Below are 16795 nucleotides of genomic sequence, written 5' to 3' on the forward strand. Positions count from 1 at the left end.
TTAGCTAGGCACCCAGCTGCAGCTGCAGGGAGACCCGGGTCTATCGGAGCAGGATGCACAGGGCAGGCCACTCCACACTGCAGAAAAACAGCCTGTGGCGGGGGCTGGGAGCCCCAGGTCTACTGTTAACTTGTTGTATGGGCAGGTAACCTCGGGCAGGTCTTCTCCCTCTTTGGGCCTCATTTTCCCAGTCAGGGAAGGGGGTAAGGATCTTCTGTGAAGGCCAATGCTTGCTGGCTGTAAGTTGGAAAACAGACTCCGAGGGTACCCTTGATACCTCAGATCAATGGGCCCAGCCACGAGCATCTTGTGCCACCTACTGGACAAAGAGGGAACTGCAGGAGGTCCTAAAGCTGCCCACTGTGTCAAGCCCTGTGCGTTGGCAGTGGGGCCACTCAGCAGAAACCAAAGACCCTGGAGCAGCAGGCAGCAACCAGACAATCATAATATGAAAAGGTAGGGGCAGTAGGAGACTCCGGTAATTGATTCTGATCAAGAAATCAAGGGAGGCTTCATGGAGGAAGCACTATCTAGGCAAAAGATGACACACAGTGCAGAAAAAAGGGAGAGGACTGGATACAGCAAAACAGTCAAATTAGGTGATGCATGTAGGGAGCTTAGTGCCATGTGCTGATGGGAACTTGTGAGCCCGTGGCCATATACATGTGTGATGTGCGTGCTCACACATCAGGCGCCACCAGGTAGGTATGTGGAGGGCCATAGCCTGGCCTCTCCCAGCTAGAATTCTGGGGTGAGCATGCCTGGAAGGAATGGATGCCTCTGGTTCCTCCCCAACCAACCTCATTCTAGAAGAGACATTGGGACAATCGCACAGGCTCCCCCTGACTCTGGACCTCTCTTTAAGGCACAGCCAGCCACCCCCCTACCCACATGTAACCTCTTGATAGCTGGTCCAGCCATCCTCCTGTTTTGTTCACAGAAAGCTTAACTCTTGGAGTTTCTCTCTTCTTTCCCAATCCCAACATCCTCCGGGTGCCCCCCTCTCCCCCCGGTTCTCCTCGCAGACAACCACCTCCCCCTGCCCCCACATCAGCCACCCATCCTCCAGCTCACCACCAATAGGGAGGTAACCTTCGGCATCTCCGTTCAGAACATGTCTTCCCCTGGGCACCCCCTCCTGCACTCAGTAACCCCACTGCCACGGTTCTTTCTTCGTTGCCTCCATTCCAGCCCCTGTCTCCTTGTCCAGCTTGGATCCAGGGGGCCCAGCACTTAGAAGCAGACCCTTAAAACACTCCCCAGAGACACGTTGCCACCCACCTTCTATAGGCTTGCCTCTGTGTCTTGCATTACCCTTTGCCAGCTTCACTGGGTTTTTCCCAATCATTCCCTGCCCCACCTCCTTCAATGAGCGTCCCTGGACTCCACATCTCCCTGCAGCGTCGGTGCATTTCCTGTAAGACTTCACCAGTACTGTCCATGCTCACCATTCTCCCCTTTGCCTTGCCTCACTCCTTTGATCCTCTCCAGTTGGGCTCCCATCCCATTGTTCCAATGAAACCCTCATGTTCAGGTGGCCAAGGCCTTAGGAGCCTCTAGTTCCCTAACCTCAGGGTCACCAGCCACTTTCAATGCCCCCATCCCTCCCCCCCTGAGCCCCTCACTCACCCAGGGTCTCTCCCATGCCCCTGGCCGCATCTCCTCTCTTGGACAACCTATGCGGGATGTCCAGTGTCCAGTTGTGGGCCACCTCTCTCTATACTCTCTCCCCGGGGCCCTCATCCAGGACCAGGGCATCTCTGTTACTTTCTTACTCCGATGACACCTGAGTTTATAGTCCTCTTTCTGCCCTCTCACTTAGCTCCAGTCCCACTTTGACATTCCCACCATCCTGTCCCAGAGGTATCTCAACTTTGACATGGACAAAGGACTCTTCATCTCTTCTGTGATTGTCCCACCAGAAATGCACTTCCTCCAGGAAGCCTTCCTGGACCACTGGTCATCACATCTCTACAATCCCCATTCCAGCATACACTGCTCTCCTCACTGCACTCATTGCTCTCTTTCGTCTTCCCAAGTTGATGGTAAATTTCATGAAATTAGGGACGAGGCTTCCCTCTGGAGGGTTGCATACAGCCCACGCCAGGCATAAAGTAGGTATGTGCTTAAACTGTGGAATGGCGCACTGGCAGGTGGGCCCACTGTGGCCCCACCTGCTCTCCTGGGATGTTGTCATTCCTAGGTGTACGTGTAGGTCCTTGAGTTCTCCTGCTCCCAAGGGTGGGCCTGAAGGGACCCCTCAGATCTCCCCTCAGGCCTCCCCAGGGACCAGGCAGCTCCTGTGGCTCTGGTCTCCACTGGAGGCATCCCCAGAATTCCAGACCATCTCCGGAATGCTGGGCCTGTCTGGGGAGTGCTAAGGCTGGGGCACAGGTGGAGAGGCCTCGGAGCGGTGGGGCGGAGCAAGGACAGCTGCTGGCATTCTGGATGGAGCCTACACACCGTGGCAGCTGTCGCTCCTGCAACCATCATGCTGATACCTCCATGTCCTTGTGGCCCCCGCTCCAAGGCCAGTGCCACTTGAAGCCACTCAATGTTCTGGCTGCAGCTCTGGCCCCCATTAAGCTGAGAGCCACCAAGTCTCACACTTCCATTCTGTCAGGGAGGGAAAGTGGGTCGCTGGAGCCTCTGAGGCTCAGGAGAACTGGAAATTATACCCGTCTGGACCTGGTTCATCAGACAGAGCCCTGGCCTGGGAGCCAGGCTCTCTGCTCTCTGCCAGGCTCGCTGGATGACCTTGACAGGTCCCTGTGCCTCTCTGGGTGCTGGGGTCCTCACCTGGCAAATGGGTGAGTGGAAAGAGAATAGACGGTGTGTCCCTCAGTGCTAGGGAATCAGTGTTGCCAGCACGAAATGCAAGCGAGCGGGCACATGGACTGGTACTACAGCCTACTGAGCCCATGTGGCATCCTGCTTCTCCACAACCAGAGCCGAGAAGGAGCTGGGCTGCTGTGCCGAGTGGCCTCCAGGGCCTAGAAGGGTGCCCTGTTCTCTCCAAGCACAGGACCTCTCAGCCAACTGGCTGACCAGAGCCACAGCCGCCAGGAGCCTGTTAAATGTGGATTCCCAGGCCACCACCAATTCCAGATGCTGAATCATCTGGACATCAACAGTCATAGAAAGGAGTCAGCGGGCCATGGAACATGGAAATCTCTAATCTAATCTAACCCCTCTGGCAGAAGCCTATGTACAGGGATGGGCAGAACACAGGCTCTGGGATAAAGCAGGAAGTGGTCATCAGAGCATCAGTGGACCCTGGTGGAGCATCCACAGCCCCCCGGGAATGAAAGCCAGACACCAGGCCTCCAGGGAGCAGGGCTTTATTTGAGTTCCCTAGGATAGGGCTGGGGGAGGCAGTCAGTGAGGGCCCACGGTCGGCCAAGGACACACCCAAGCTCACATGCTGGGGACCCTGGTCCCTTACCCCCACCCCAGGGTCCGGCTGGAGTCGCCAGGTAGCACAGGCAGCTCTGGGAGAGGGTTGGTGTCTACTCCACCCCCTTCATGAACTCCAGGAACTCTGTGGAGAGAGAGACAGGTCTCGGTCAGAGAAGGGGGCTAGGCAGGGTGTGGGCAACGGGGACCCAGCACACCCCGCCCCTCACCGTCATAGTCAATGCGGCCATCGTTGTTCTTGTCACCATCCTTCATGAGCTCCTCAATGTCATCTTCTGTGATGGTCTCACCTGTAGCTTGAAGCATCACCTTCAGCTCATCCAGGTCGATGTAGCCATCAGCATTTCTGGGGGGTGGGGAGTGGGGTGGAGAGGGTGAAGGGGACCTCGAGAGCTCATGGTGGGGGCTAGATGAAGGGAAGAAGCAGCCCCACCCATGACCCCAAGAGGCAAGGCAGGGCCACTGGGAGGTGGGGCATCCCATTCCCCCATTGCACAGAATGGGAGACTGAGACCTTGACATCACAAACCGTCCCCCTTTCCCCAGCTCTGTTAGGTTCAGGGTCAGAGGTCCAGCATCATGCACTCACTTGTCAAACATGCGGAAGAGGTCTGACAGCTCCTCCTCAGACTTTCCTTTGCTGTCATCCTTCATGCACCGAACCATCATGACCAGGAACTCATCAAAGTCCACGGTGCCACTGCCTACAAGGTTAGCAGCACAGCCATTAGTGAGGGACGGTTACAATGGTCTCAACATTAGACCCCAGTATTTTTGCTGCATCCTTTTAGCAACCCTGTGAGACGAGTGCGGTCGTTATCCCCATTTCATAGATGAGATTACTGAGGCTCAGAGAGGCAAAATAGTTCCTTCAAGGGCACAGAATAATAAGTGGCGGAGTCAGGACTCAGGTCCTCAGCAACCAGAGGGTGATATGGGTCTGGAGCCTGGGGCGGGGCGGGGGGGACAGAGGGGCTCACCGTCCTCATCCACCTCGTCAATCATCTCCTGCAGCTCCTCAGGTGTGGGGTTCTGTCCCAGCATCCTCATCACCTTGCCCAGCTCCTTGGTGCTGATGCAGCCATCCTCAGCGCCCAGCACGAAGATGTCAAAGGCTGCCTTGAACTCTGTGTCCAAGGTAGGGGGGAAGTGCAGAGTGGCCAGGGCTCAGAAGCAAAGACCCCAGAAGGCCAGACCCCTGGGGCCACCTGCCAACTTGCCCATTTCCCCCCAAGACCTCAGTGGGTCACACTGAGAGGGACCCAGCCTCTGGGGTCCTCATGCTCTCCCAGCCCAGCCCTGCTGTCCCCACACATATGTTTGGGCACTCACCATTTTTCTGCTCTTCTGTCAGCTGTTCTACCTAGAGAGGAAAAGAGGTCTCAGGACTCAGACTCAGGCCTTAGTTGCTTTTAAGGAAACCAACCCATTCCACAGATAGGAAGAGTGAAGCCAGGAATAGACAGGCCATTCCCAGGTCACAGTCCTCAGGCCTCCCTCCCTGTCCCTGAAGCCCTGAGGTGACCCAGCTGGCCTCACTAAGACTGGGCTTAGGGCCAGGGTGACAGGTGGGTGCCCCCTCCAGGGCCAAGGTGACCCTGAGTAACAATAGTCAGTGACCACTCACTCAATGCCCTTTTGGCCCCCCTTCTGAAACCCAAGCTGAGAGGCCTGAGGGACAGCTGTCCCTCAGGTTGGGACAATAAAACCAGTGTGGGGATGGGCAAAGCCACCCACAGTAATCTGACCGGGATAGCCACTGGGCTATTTTTAACAGGGGACAAAGTTAAACCTGGTGATTGTTCTGGGGACTCTGGCATGCAGGGGGTGGGGCAGCGTTATCTGGCCCCCTGGCCTGATGGTGCCTCAGGAGCCAAAATTAGTCCCCAGCCCCGCCAGGCCTTGTATGGGCACGGGGTGGAGGGCTACCCGCCCCAGATCCATGGACTCCTGCGGGATAGGCAGGGCCGCCCCCAGAGCCAGCTGTAGATCTTCCCTGCCCAGGAGGGGGCTGCACTACCAGGGTGGAGGGAAGCGTTCCCCTGGGGACAGCTGTCTGTGCCGAATGTCCTTGTCTCTGGGGCAGGGGGAGGTCAGCAACACCCCCCTCCTGGGAGGGACTAGCATCTAAAACCCCTCTGTGACCCCAGGATGCTGCAGGGACTTGGGGTGACCACTCTCCAGCCCTCACCCCTGGCTAAACCACCGAGACTTGTGCCTGCCAGGCCTGATGTGGGCTGGGGCCCCAGTTCTCTATTCCCTTTTCCCTGTCTCTCCCCTGTGGCCAGTGCTTCCCTGTCTACCTCAAACTTCAAAGCCCCTTCTCCAGCTTAGGATTCCAGCTCTCCAGCCCCCTCCTCAAACTCTTGTCCCACCCTCCACAGCATCTTCAGCCATCCAAGGAACTGGAGGTAGGTGGGGGATCGTGAGTGTGAGAAGCAGAATGTAAGGGGCAGGAAGGGGTCGGGGGGACAGGGAGACAGCAGCAGAGACTCGGAGGGACAGCTTGGAAGGAACAAAGAGATGGAAAAAGACTAAAAAAGGCAAAGGTCCAGAGACCACAGACACAAGTGAAGGGAGATGTGGCCGGAAGACAGTGACACAGACTACAGACACTTGGAGATGGGGACAGACATGATGCTAAAAGCTGTGATCTCCTCCACCCACCTGACAGCTTCTCTCCAGACCCTGAACCCCTCACTCCTTCCACACCCTAGAACTGGAATGCCAGATCCACCGTCCCCTTGAGGGCTTGGGCTGAAAGTGCAGGGCCCTTTCCTGGGTCTCAACCACCTTTGTGCCCACCCCCATCCTGAGTTGAGTGAGCCCCCAGTGGGCCCACCCACCCCAGCCCTGCCCAGCCCAGTCCCTCACCGCAGCTTTGTAGATGTCATCCATGCTGGCGGCTCACAGGGCAGGCTGCTGGCGTTGCCAGCCAGTCCTGGGCTTAAATAGCCCTGCCCCACCACATTCCTGCTGGCCCAGCCCACCCCTGTTTGCAGTATCCTCCACCCCCTCCCCCAGCCCTGGTGATCTCAGGCTGGCTTGAGTTCCTGTGTCCTCTGCCCAGTGCAGGGAGCAGAGGAAGGGCTGCAAGGACCACATCTTTCCCTCTCTGTCCCCCATGCCCCCCAAGGGACCCTCTGGAAAGGTTTCTTGAATGAATGAAAACATGAGCCGAAGACAGGACAGATGCTGCAAAGTAGTGGACCCCAATCTAGGCTCCTATACGCAGTTACTCAACTCCTATCTGATTAGAGAGGTGGGCAATATTATTCCCACTTTTCAGATGAGGAAACTGAGGCTCCTGGAGGAACTAGTGACTTGCTCAAGGTATGACCGACTTGGTAGTCCCTGGCTTAAGTTAAACCTGCTGGGGGGGGGTGGGGGTGGGGGGGTGGGGGTGCTGGCCAGCAGTAAGCAAGGAGAGGCTGTGCCAAGAGAAGCTTTGAAAGCCAAGCTCAGAGTATGGTGCTGTGTAACTGTTGGAGAAGGAAGTTATTATTTTTTTTTAGTTTTTTAAAAAGTTTATTTGGGGCGCCTGGGTGGCACAGTCGGTTAAGCGTCCGACTTCAGCCAGGTCACGATCTCACGGTCCGGGAGTTCGAGCCCCGCGTCGGGCTCTGGGCTGATGGCTCAGAGCCTGGAGCCTGTTTCCGATTCTGTGTCTCCCTCTCTCTCTGCCCCTCCCCCGTTCATGCTCTGTCTCTCTCTGTCCCAAAAATAAATAAACGTTGAAAAAAAAAATTTAAAAAAAAAAAAATAAATAAATAAGTTTATTTATTTACTTTGGGGGGGGGCATGCACACAGGTGGGGGAAGGGCAAAGAGAGAGAGGTGAGACACAGAATCCAAAGCAGGCTCCAGGCTGTTAGCACAGAGTCTGACAAGGGGCTAGAACCCACAAACCATGAGATCATGACCTGAGCTGAAGTCAGAGGCTTAACCGACTGAGCTACCCAGATACCACTGGAGAAGGAAGTTATTGACCCACCTTAGTACAGAGTGGTCCGGACCCCTTCAGCCAGGAGTGTCAGAGGATCCATGCCCAAGACCTCTCATCTCCCCAAGGAGTGCTCTGGGCTTAAGTAAGCTTCACTTAGTCATTCAATAAACACAGATGCTCTATCTGTGCTACTATCCCCTCCAGCTGGGTTACCATCTCCCTCTTCTGGGTCTGGGGGCTTCCCCAGTTAGGATTCTCTGTACCTGTGCTTCTCCCATTCCAGCACTGTAGTTTCTGTGTCCAGGGCCAGTCTGCCATCCCCTCCTTCTGAGCTCTGGTAGGGCACCATCTGGGGGTCTTGCACTCGATGGCCAGCACATATCCCTCCCACCTACATGCAGAACCCCCACTTGATAACCACACAAGCTCCAGGCCTTGAGTGCTGGGCACTGCATTGATTAACCTCTTATAAAACAGCTCTCCAAGTCTTGGAGAGGTTAAGAACCTCTGTCCAGCTCGGGCTCTAAGCACAGCTCATATGTCTCCTTCAACCCTCTCGTGTCCTACAGGGAATGAGCCTGAAAGCCAGGTTTGGCCTGCCCCTTTTCAGGACTGGGAAACTGAGGCCAGGTGGTGCAATGACTTGCTTTGGGTTGCCCGGGAGGTGCGGGATCTTCTGTCTTCCCTTCCAGGGCACCGAGTGGCAATGTACAGGACTGTCCCCGGCCCAGTGTATGTCTTCTCCCAGGCTGCAGGGAGCACCGCAAGACACAGACCATTAATCATACAAACTCTCAGGCCTCTACGGCTTGCGCACGCGCGCCTTTGGCGGCTGCTGTCAATTACACGCGAGGGGCGGGGCGAGGGCGCGAGGAGGAGGCGGGGCCAAGATGGCGGCACGGCGTGCGATGGGGGCGGGTGGGACGCCGACCCCGCCCCTTGCTCCTGCCAGTCTGCGACCGGCGGCAGCGGCTGCAGGAACGGATCCCGGAATATGGCGGCGGCGGCGCGCTGCTTCGGGCCCGAGCGAGAGGCCGAGCCAGTCAAGGAGGCGCGCGTCGTGGGCTCTGAGCTCGTGGACACGTATACGGTGTGCAGGGGGCGCGAGCGCCATAACTAGGGGTAGCGACTGGAACCCGAAGTCCGAGTCGAGAGGATTGGGGGGTATCTGGGCACCGCCACCGGTGAGGAGGGGGTAGCGGGGGCCCCGATTTCGAGGAGAGGAATTTGGGGAAGGGGGTTCGGTTCCGCATGTCCGGAAACAGGGTCCCGGGTTGGGTCCAGGGAGGGAGCTTGGGGAATGGGTACATTTTCAGAAAAGGTTAGGGTTGGGGAGGATCTGGCGATAAAGGGGGTCTGCGGAAGAACGGGAGTCTAGATGAGGCGGAGGCCCTTGTAGATCCTCTAGGCCTGGAAGGGCGCGGGCCTGGGAGGACGTGACAGGGGCTCCAGGAGGGGAGGGGTCTCAGATGGATGTAATCAGGGGAAAGGTTCGGGGGTCCCTGCAGGCCCTGAAGAAGAGGGAGCGGGGTCTTGATCTTGGGGGGGGGGTTGGAGTCGCAATTGAGATTTGCTTTAAAAATGACGGGGGGATCTGGAGCTCCGAGGCCCTAGGGGGTCAGGCATTGACCAGAATGGGGGAGGAGTGGAGCCGTGACGCGGGGGAATTGAGATGGTCACTCTGGACAGAAACTGTTAAGACCCAGGAACCTCAGGGGTCTTCATGGTTTGCGGGGGGGGGGGGGGGGGGCGGGGAGAGGGGGGCGGTGGCTGTCGGGGCAGCAAGCCGCCCACACACTTCAATCAAGGCTGGGGAGGTGGAGAACAGAAAAGGGGGATAGAGTTCCAGACTGTGATGGAGTTGGGAGGCTTTTCTGGGTCTGGATGGGGTTGATCACCAGGTTGCTGGACCTGGTAGGCTGCCTAGCAGGGACTGGTCTTGGGGTAGGGGCGTGTTGAGCATCTCCCAGCCTCTGGTTCTTTGTTCCCTGAGGGTGGGAAGTGGTGGGGGTTGGGGGCTTTGGCCCTGCCTTCACCCCACCACTTTGGGCCTCATCCTAACCCTCCTCCTAAGGGTCATTTCCCTGGCTCTTTTTCCTTTCCTGGGCAGCAGGAGGGAGAGGGAAGCTGCCAGGCTGGAAAGAGGGGCTGGGGGAGGATCCTGGAGCAACAGGCCGGTCCTAGAGAAATGGCTGCTCTTCCTTGGAGGCTTCAGCTGAGTTTATTATTTCTCCTCCCCCTTCCCTGCATGCTGCAGAGAGGGGCAGGACACTGGGACCAGAGGGCCTCTCCAGGTGAGGGTTAAGATCTCTGAGTGGATGGCTGGCTGTCCATCACCCCTAAGCAGCATTCAGCTGGGATGTCAGTTCCAAAAAAGCTCTCATTCGGAGGGGTTGAGGCCTTCCTCTGCATGGGTACCAGGGAAGTGGTGATCCAGGCTGACCCTACGGCTTGTCTCTGGCTGTGCTGAGTTGAATATTATTAACACACCTACGTTTGTTGAACATTTGCTACATGTCACGCCTTGTGCGAAGCATTTTACGTGAATTACTTTATTCGATTGTTAAGCCTATCAGATTTTAAGGTGGAAAAACTGAGTCTCAGAGAGAATTTAGGCTCCCAGTCACTTACATAAGCCACAGCCGGGGAATGGCAGAACCTGAGTTTTGAACTCAGGTCTTTCTTGACTCCAGGGCCCATTCCCTTAACCGCTAAGCTATATTGTCTTCTGCTAGGATTTGATTGTTCATCACTGCTCTTCCCCCGCCCTCCCATCAACTTCTTAGTACTTTGACTCCTGGCTCAGCAACAGAAATCATAGCCATGAACCAGCTGAAAGCTTTGGGAAGGGACTTGCTTCTAGGATATAGTCGGGGCACCTGGAAAAATATACAGCAGAGAAGCTAGTCCCTCCAGACCCCACCCTGTTATGCCTCCCCTGGAAGGGTGGCCTTGCCTGCAGCTCAGGTTGGAGGCTGGAAGTAAAAAAAAAAAAAAAAAAAAACTAAAGAGATGGCTTGATAGGATGGTCACCTTTTTTGTTCCTCACTGTTGGACAGAGCCACAGATCGATTCCATGTGCCTGCCAGCCAGTGCTAGGACTGTGGAGGAGGTTGAGAGGGGGTCCTGCTGCTTAGGGTCAGATGCGGAGGCTAACAGGCAAGGGCAGCCTAGCTTTGGCCTGGGTGCTGGGACCGTCTGGGTGGCCTGCAGCTATTGCTGAGGGGAGAACTAGGCTTTCCTTGTTGCTGGCTGGGCAAGGACTATTGGTTTTCCCTTGTAGGTTTACATCATCCAGGTCACTGTTGGCAGCCATGAATGGACAGTCAAGCACCGCTACAGCGATTTCTATGATCTGCACGAAAAGGTAACTTTTGAGAACTGGGGATCTGTGTCTCAGGGCTTGGGGGGGGGGTGCTTTTAGGCCAAATTCCCATTGTGCCACACATTAAATTTAGGACAAAACCGGCTCCGTGCCTATAATGTTTAGTTTCCTGGGGAGGAAACAGGTTTGAACTTGTTTCACCTGACTGTAGCTATTCCAGAGCCTATACTTTAATATCCAGCTGTGATTCCATTTCTTTCTTTGTTTTTGGGTAGAGCTGCCTTTCTCTGGGTCATTTGCAACATGAGTGTTTTAAAGACAGAGTACCGCCCTGATTCTTTTCCATTCTGGTTTGGAAAAGATGATGGTTTTTAGAGGCCTGGAGGTATTTTCTGAATGTCTCCACAGTCTCCAGATGGAGCTCCTTGTCTGGGATTGTAGTGGTATTTCTAATCCTAGTTGACTCTGATGAGGCCAAGTTCCAGATGCACTAGTTTGGTCACTAATTCTGACACTGCTGCCAAGACGGGTTGTGGAAGTTGTGACAGGCTCCTGTCCTCAGGCTGCTTGCCTTGGTCCTGCACCATTGCAGAACCTCTTGGTCTGTGGTTGACCATGCTTCTGTTTTCTTACAGCTGGTTGCAGAAAGGAAAATTGATAAAAACCTACTTCCGCCCAAAAAGATAATTGGGAAAAACTCGAGAAGCTTGGTGGAAAAGAGAGAGAAGGATCTGGAGATCTACCTGCAGACGCTCCTGGCCACCTTCCCCGGTGTGGCCCCCAGTGTGCTGGCCCACTTCTTACATTTTCATTTCTATGTAAGTTCCTCCTAGTAAGTCCCCTTGCAAGCCTGCAGCCACCACAGCTCAAGGCATAAACCAGTGTTCAGTCTCAGCTTTCAGGAGAGGTGGGCTGGGGTTTGACCCCGAGGTTAGAAAGATGTAGGAACATCACCGGGGTGGGGACGGGATATGGGCAGGAGCATGTTTGTTGACAGATTTGCTCTAAATTAGCCTGTAGCCACAGACAGGTTTTCCTTTACCACATGGCATTTTGTTGAGCAAAAACAGCCTGTGGGTGTTGAAGCTAGTTTTCCGTCCAAATGGATGCGGGTAGATTAGAAACAGCTGACACCTGGCACAGACTATCATTTCGTTGTTGGTTTACAGCTCAGGACTAAGGAGTCAGGCTGTGTCAGCAGAATATTGCTATCTGAGGGCATCTTCAGGGTCCAGGGTGCCGAGTGTCCGTAGATAGATAGACTGCAGTATATGCCCTGGAGCAGCTCTGTACTCCCTTTGGATAGAGGAACAACTTTCATGGGCTGCTGGTGACAGGACGAGCTGTCACACTTCACACAGGGAAGTTCAGCTGTGTGAAACTCAAACATTGAAAACAGCTAACAATTCCATTTCTTCGAATTTATTCTAGTGGGGGAAAGTCAGGCCACTGTGAAAAGGATATAGGTATGGGTGGCTCAGTCGGTGGCTAAGTAGGTTGAGAATCTGACTCTAGATTTCGGCTCAGGTCACGATCTCACTGTTTGTGGATTCACACTCCGCATTGGGCTCTGTGGTGGCAGTGTGGAGCCTGTTTGGGATTCTCCCTCTCCCTCCCCCTCCCTCCCTCCCCCCCTCCCCCTCCCTCCCCCTCCCTCTCCCTCCCTCCCCCTCCCCTCCCCCTCCCCCTCCCCCTCCCTCTCCCTCTCCCTCTCCTTCTCTCACTGCCCCTCCCCAGCTCGCTCATGCCTGCCCCCCTTCTCTCTCAAAGTAAATTAAAAAAAAAAAAGGAAAAGAAAAGAAAAGGATATAGGTACATTCCAGGATAGTAGCAAAATACTGAAGACTATCAAAAGTCCAGTGGAGGCGGTTTTTTAAAAAATCACAGGATTTTTGATCATGTAATTGGATATTCTGCTAGAAAATGATGGTGTAGCTGTGGATTCATTGACAAAGGAAAATAAGTATATTACTATATGAAATGAGAAGGCTATAAAATGGTCCTGTTTTTTTGAAAATAGGTTTATGTGGGAATATTTGTCCAGGAAAATTCTGAAAGATCATATACCACAATACTAAGAGTCATCTCTGGGTGATAGGTTTTTGGATAATTGACATTTAATTGTTTTCTCTCTACGTGATGAAGATATGAAAGAACCCATTCCATTTTCAGGCTTACCTTTTAGGAAGGGACCTGTAGGTTGTGGCCTTAAAGGCTCCAATAATGTTTAAAACACAACTTTCTTGAAGTGCTTTCAGAGTAGGACAGTTGAACCTTTCTTGGAGTGCTAGACAGAGCCTGGAAATTTGGTGATAACGCTAGTATTGGGTCACTAAGCTTGGAGGGGCTGTGAGGAAAAAGGGTGACATTTACAGATGGCATGTATCTATATAAATGCTTTGGATTTTATTCAGCATATACCAGTAGTGTATGTGGCTAGCAGTTTCCTGTTGTAGGTATTTTTTTTTTACATTTTCTTTCTGTATGTGAGGAAAAATTTCCATTCCTTATGGGAGTTTTTCAGAGAAACTATCGGTTAGTATTTTAGGAAATGCTGTTCTTTAAGAAAGCTTTGATTAGTCATTAAAGGCTAAAACTTGATAAGCAGCCCTTTGAAAGTATAATTCATTAGTTAAGACCTAGGCCTTTGAGGAACAAATCTCCTGGCTACCTCAGGTTTGCCCAGCTCTGAGCATGGAAAGGCCTGGGCTGCTCTTCTGAGATAGGTTTGCCTGAGGTAGGCCTGGGCTGGCCCACATCTGAGGTTCTGGTTTGGAACATATCGGACATACTGAAATTACTGTTATCACAAGGGCCCATGGGAGTGCCTGGGTGGCTCAGTTGGTTAAGTGTCCAACTTCAGCTCAGGTCATGTTCTCACAGTTTGTGAGTTCGAGCCCCTCATCGGGCTCTGTGCTGACAGCTCAGAGTCTGGAGCATGCTTCGGATTCTGTGTCTCCCCCTGTCTGTCTCTCAAAAAATAAAAAATAATAAAAAATAAAAATAAATAAAAAAAAAGAAGAAGGGCCCTGGGTTGTATACATGCAAGGATTTTAAAAAAGTAATTGACCCATCATTACCTTAAATCCTGGTTTCTCAGCCGTGGCACTGTTGACCTTTGGGGCTGGATGATTGTCATGAGGATTGTCCTGTGCACTGCTGAGCGGCATCTCTGTACTCTGCCCCCTGGACGCCAGTAGCTGCCCCAGGTTGTGACAACCAAAATGGCCTCACGCATTGACAAATATTCCCCTGAGGGACAAAATTGCATCTGGTTGAGAACCACTAGATCTTCAAATGAGTTTGAACAAACAGGACCTGAAAGATTTGTCAGCCTTTTCTGTAGGCTGGATGCTCTAAAGGGAATGTTTCTGCCGACCTTTGTCCCATCAGCATCCTCACTGAAATTGTTCCCAACATGTTCCACTTCTTGTGGGGCTGACGTTGGACAGGTCTGGCTCAGGGAACCCTACTTGTCCTGAGCCTGGTTGTTTGTTTTTTTGTGTGTGTGTGTTTTTTTTTTTTTTCTTTAAAATAGAATTCACATACCATAGAATTCACTCTTGTAAGGCATACAGTTCCTTGGTTTTAGTATATTCACATAGTTGTGTGGATATCACCACTGTCTAATTCCAGAACATTCATCATTCTGAAAAGGAACTGTGTACCCATCAGTAATCACTGATGTTCTTTCTGTACCCCATGGATTTGTCTATTCTGGACATTTCATATAAATGGAATCATACAAATGTGGCCTTTGTGATGGGCTTCTTTTGCTTAGCATGATGCTTGCAAGGTCCATTTGTATTGTACTCTGGTCCTTTTTTGGCTGAGTAATACTCTGCTGTTTAGATGTACGACATTATCTTTCAGTCGACGGACATTTGGGTTTCCACGTTTTGGCTATTATGCATAATGCTGCTGTGAACATTCACATATAAGTTTTTATATGGACCATATATTTTCCTTTCTGTTGGGGATATATAAAGAGTGGCATTGCTGGGTCCTGTGGGGAGCTGCCAGAATTTTTCCATTTGACATTCCTATCAGTAATATACAGGCTCTCTTCCCCCCACATCCTTGTCGAACTTGGTACTGTCCACTTTTTTTGATAGCCATCCTAGTGGGTGTGAAGTGGTGTCTCCTTGTTTTGATTTGCATTTCCCTAATGAGGCTGCCTCTTTTCGTATGCTTATTTGTCATTTGTACACTGTCAGTGGAGAAATGTATTCAGATATCCTTGGCATTTTATTTTTTCATTTTTAATTAAAAAAAAATGTTTTTAATGTTTGTTTATTTTTGAGAGGGGAGAAAGGGCGGGGCAGAGAGAGGGGGAGAACAATACGAAGCAGACTGCAGGCTCTGAGCTGTCAGCACAGAACCCCATGTGGGGCTCAAATCATGACCTGAACCGAAGTCAGACACCCAAACTAACTGAGCCATCCAGGCGCCCCTCCTTGGCACTTTAAAAAATTAGGTTACTTGTGTTTTTGTGGTTGAGTTTTAGGAATTTTTTAAATATATTCTGGGTATTAGACCCTTATCAGAAATGTGATATGTAAATATTTTTCCCATTGTGCAAATTGTCTTTTCATTTTCTTGGTACTGTCCTTTGAAACACGAAAGTTTTAGATTTTGATGAAGTTCATTTCATCCATTTTTTTTCCTTTGGTCACTTATGTTCTTGACGTCCTTAGAAAGCATGGTCTAATCCAAGATTACAGAACTTTAGAGCTTTGTTTTCTTCTTCTAAGACTTTTATGGTTTTAACTCTTATATTTAGGTCTTTCATCCACGTAGAGTTAGTTTTTGTTTATCGTGTGAGGTAAGGGTCCAACTTCATTCCTTTGCAGTGTGGATTTTGATGGCAAGGCAAGAAAGCAGTTCATCTGTCTGTAGCCAGCTCTGAGCCGGAGAATCCAGGGGCTGGGGCAGCCCAGCCGCCTGTGTTGCAGTGAGTGGGTGGGTACACCTCGGCACTGGGCCTGTTGCTGTGCTGTTTCCCTCCAGATAGCTGTGGCTCAGTACTCCTGGAACTCTCAGTGACAAACCTCATCCCAACACCCCCCAAGCAGAGGTTTTCAAATTCAGTGAAATGGAATCCCAGAGAGAATTTTAGCACACCATTTTGAGGCAGGATGTCAACCAGTGGACTTAGGAGGCAAGCCGCTTCCTGACTGTTTCTTCTAAGTCAGTCATTTGACCTCTCTGTCTCAGTCCTTCCTTTGTAAGCTTGGGGGTGATGTCCCCCAAGCTTGAGAATTGGTGGAGACTGTGCAGTGAAGGTAAAGAGCCTGGAAGAGCAGTGGGCCCATGGGGGCTCACCAAATGCCATCCAGTGCTGGCTGCCCTGGTAAGGAAAGGCATCCAATTTTTGTCAAAGGTGGCATTTCTGTCATTTTCTTATTTTAAAGCCAGTTGTCTAGGACGAAGGTGCTTTATGAAATTTGAAATCAGGAGCTGTGATAGGACTGTTACCACCTTAACATCAGCCTTAGTATCCGCATCCATTCTTTGTCTCAGTGGCAAGGTACTGAGGCTGTGAGTGGTAGCAGATTTCTCTGCAGCATCCTTATGGTCTTGGAGCTCTCCCCAGTAAATATTTAGCCTTGAATGTCTCAGTGGGGAATTTTTACTTAAAGCCAAATTGCACATAACATACACGTCTCCTGCTAGAATGCCTCATCACAGTCATGAAATAAGAGCTATATAGGGCCCGCCAACCCTTAGCATGTGTGTGAGTGAACCACGTAGTGACATGTGATGGCGTCCCTTGTTTGTGCCCTGCTAACAAGTACTCTGTGCTCTGCCCAAGCAGAAGCGTCGGACTGGTCTGGGGTTATGTCTTGAGCACAGGCACGTGTGCTGTGGGGTGCACTGGGTCGCAGGGTGCCACATGCACAGACGTAGCTTTTGATCTACAGCCTGACTAGTTTGTGGTGCATTTGTGTGCAGCTCACACTGCTGCCTGAGGGCGTACACCAACACGTGGTCCTGGTAGGCGGCTGATTGACTGGTCTAGCACCCATTTAGGGATGGTTGTTAATGGTTTTTAAACATACCTAATTTTACTGAAAAATGTTTTGAGGTATAAAGAATGTCTTTTTT

At 52.1% G+C, this 16795-nt stretch overlaps 2 protein-coding genes across 4 annotated transcripts in view; one reads left to right on the forward strand and one right to left on the reverse strand.

Moving 5' to 3' along the window:
* Window positions 1-3325: 3325 nt before the first annotated feature.
* TNNC1 (troponin C1, slow skeletal and cardiac type) lies at window positions 3326-6350 on the reverse strand. The gene is made up of 6 exons (XM_030294358.1): window positions 6292-6350; window positions 4750-4780; window positions 4398-4544; window positions 4007-4121; window positions 3627-3763; window positions 3326-3541 (listed from the first exon to the last, which is right to left on the reverse strand). Exons 1-6 carry the CDS (start codon window positions 6313-6315, stop codon window positions 3510-3512), a joined length of 486 nt encoding a protein of 161 aa, XP_030150218.1. The 5' UTR covers window positions 6316-6350; the 3' UTR covers window positions 3326-3509.
* Window positions 6351-8318: 1968 nt separating this feature from the next.
* The window catches only part of NISCH (nischarin), a 32941-nt gene continuing 24464 nt past the window's right edge, over window positions 8319-16795 (forward strand). For 2 of the 3 annotated variants that reach the window (XM_030306954.1, XM_030306955.1), the window contains exons 1-3: window positions 8328-8452; window positions 10646-10729; window positions 11323-11505. In XM_030306954.1, the coding sequence (XP_030162814.1) occupies window positions 8357-8452; window positions 10646-10729; window positions 11323-11505 (363 nt within the window). In that variant the 5' untranslated portion in view covers window positions 8328-8356. Of the gene's footprint in view, window positions 8453-10645; window positions 10730-11322; window positions 11506-16795 lie in introns of all 3 variants that reach the window. The other variant, XM_030306956.2, reaches the window with a different exon arrangement.

This window comes from Lynx canadensis, chromosome A2, assembly GCF_007474595.2.
Source record: "Lynx canadensis isolate LIC74 chromosome A2, mLynCan4.pri.v2, whole genome shotgun sequence".
Taxonomy (NCBI): Eukaryota; Metazoa; Chordata; class Mammalia; order Carnivora; family Felidae; genus Lynx; species Lynx canadensis.

Excerpts from the sequence above, each read along its gene's own strand:
- TNNC1 (XM_030294358.1), bottom strand. The coding sequence starts at position 6,315 with ATGGATGACATCTACAAAGCTGCG. Across the intron at positions 4,781-6,291 it reads ATGACATCTACAAAGCTGCG|GTAGAACAGCTGACAGAAGA; the intron begins GTGAGGGACTGG and ends TTTCCTCTCTAG. Across the intron at positions 4,545-4,749 it reads GACAGAAGAGCAGAAAAATG|AGTTCAAGGCAGCCTTTGAC; the intron begins GTGAGTGCCCAA and ends CCTTGGACACAG.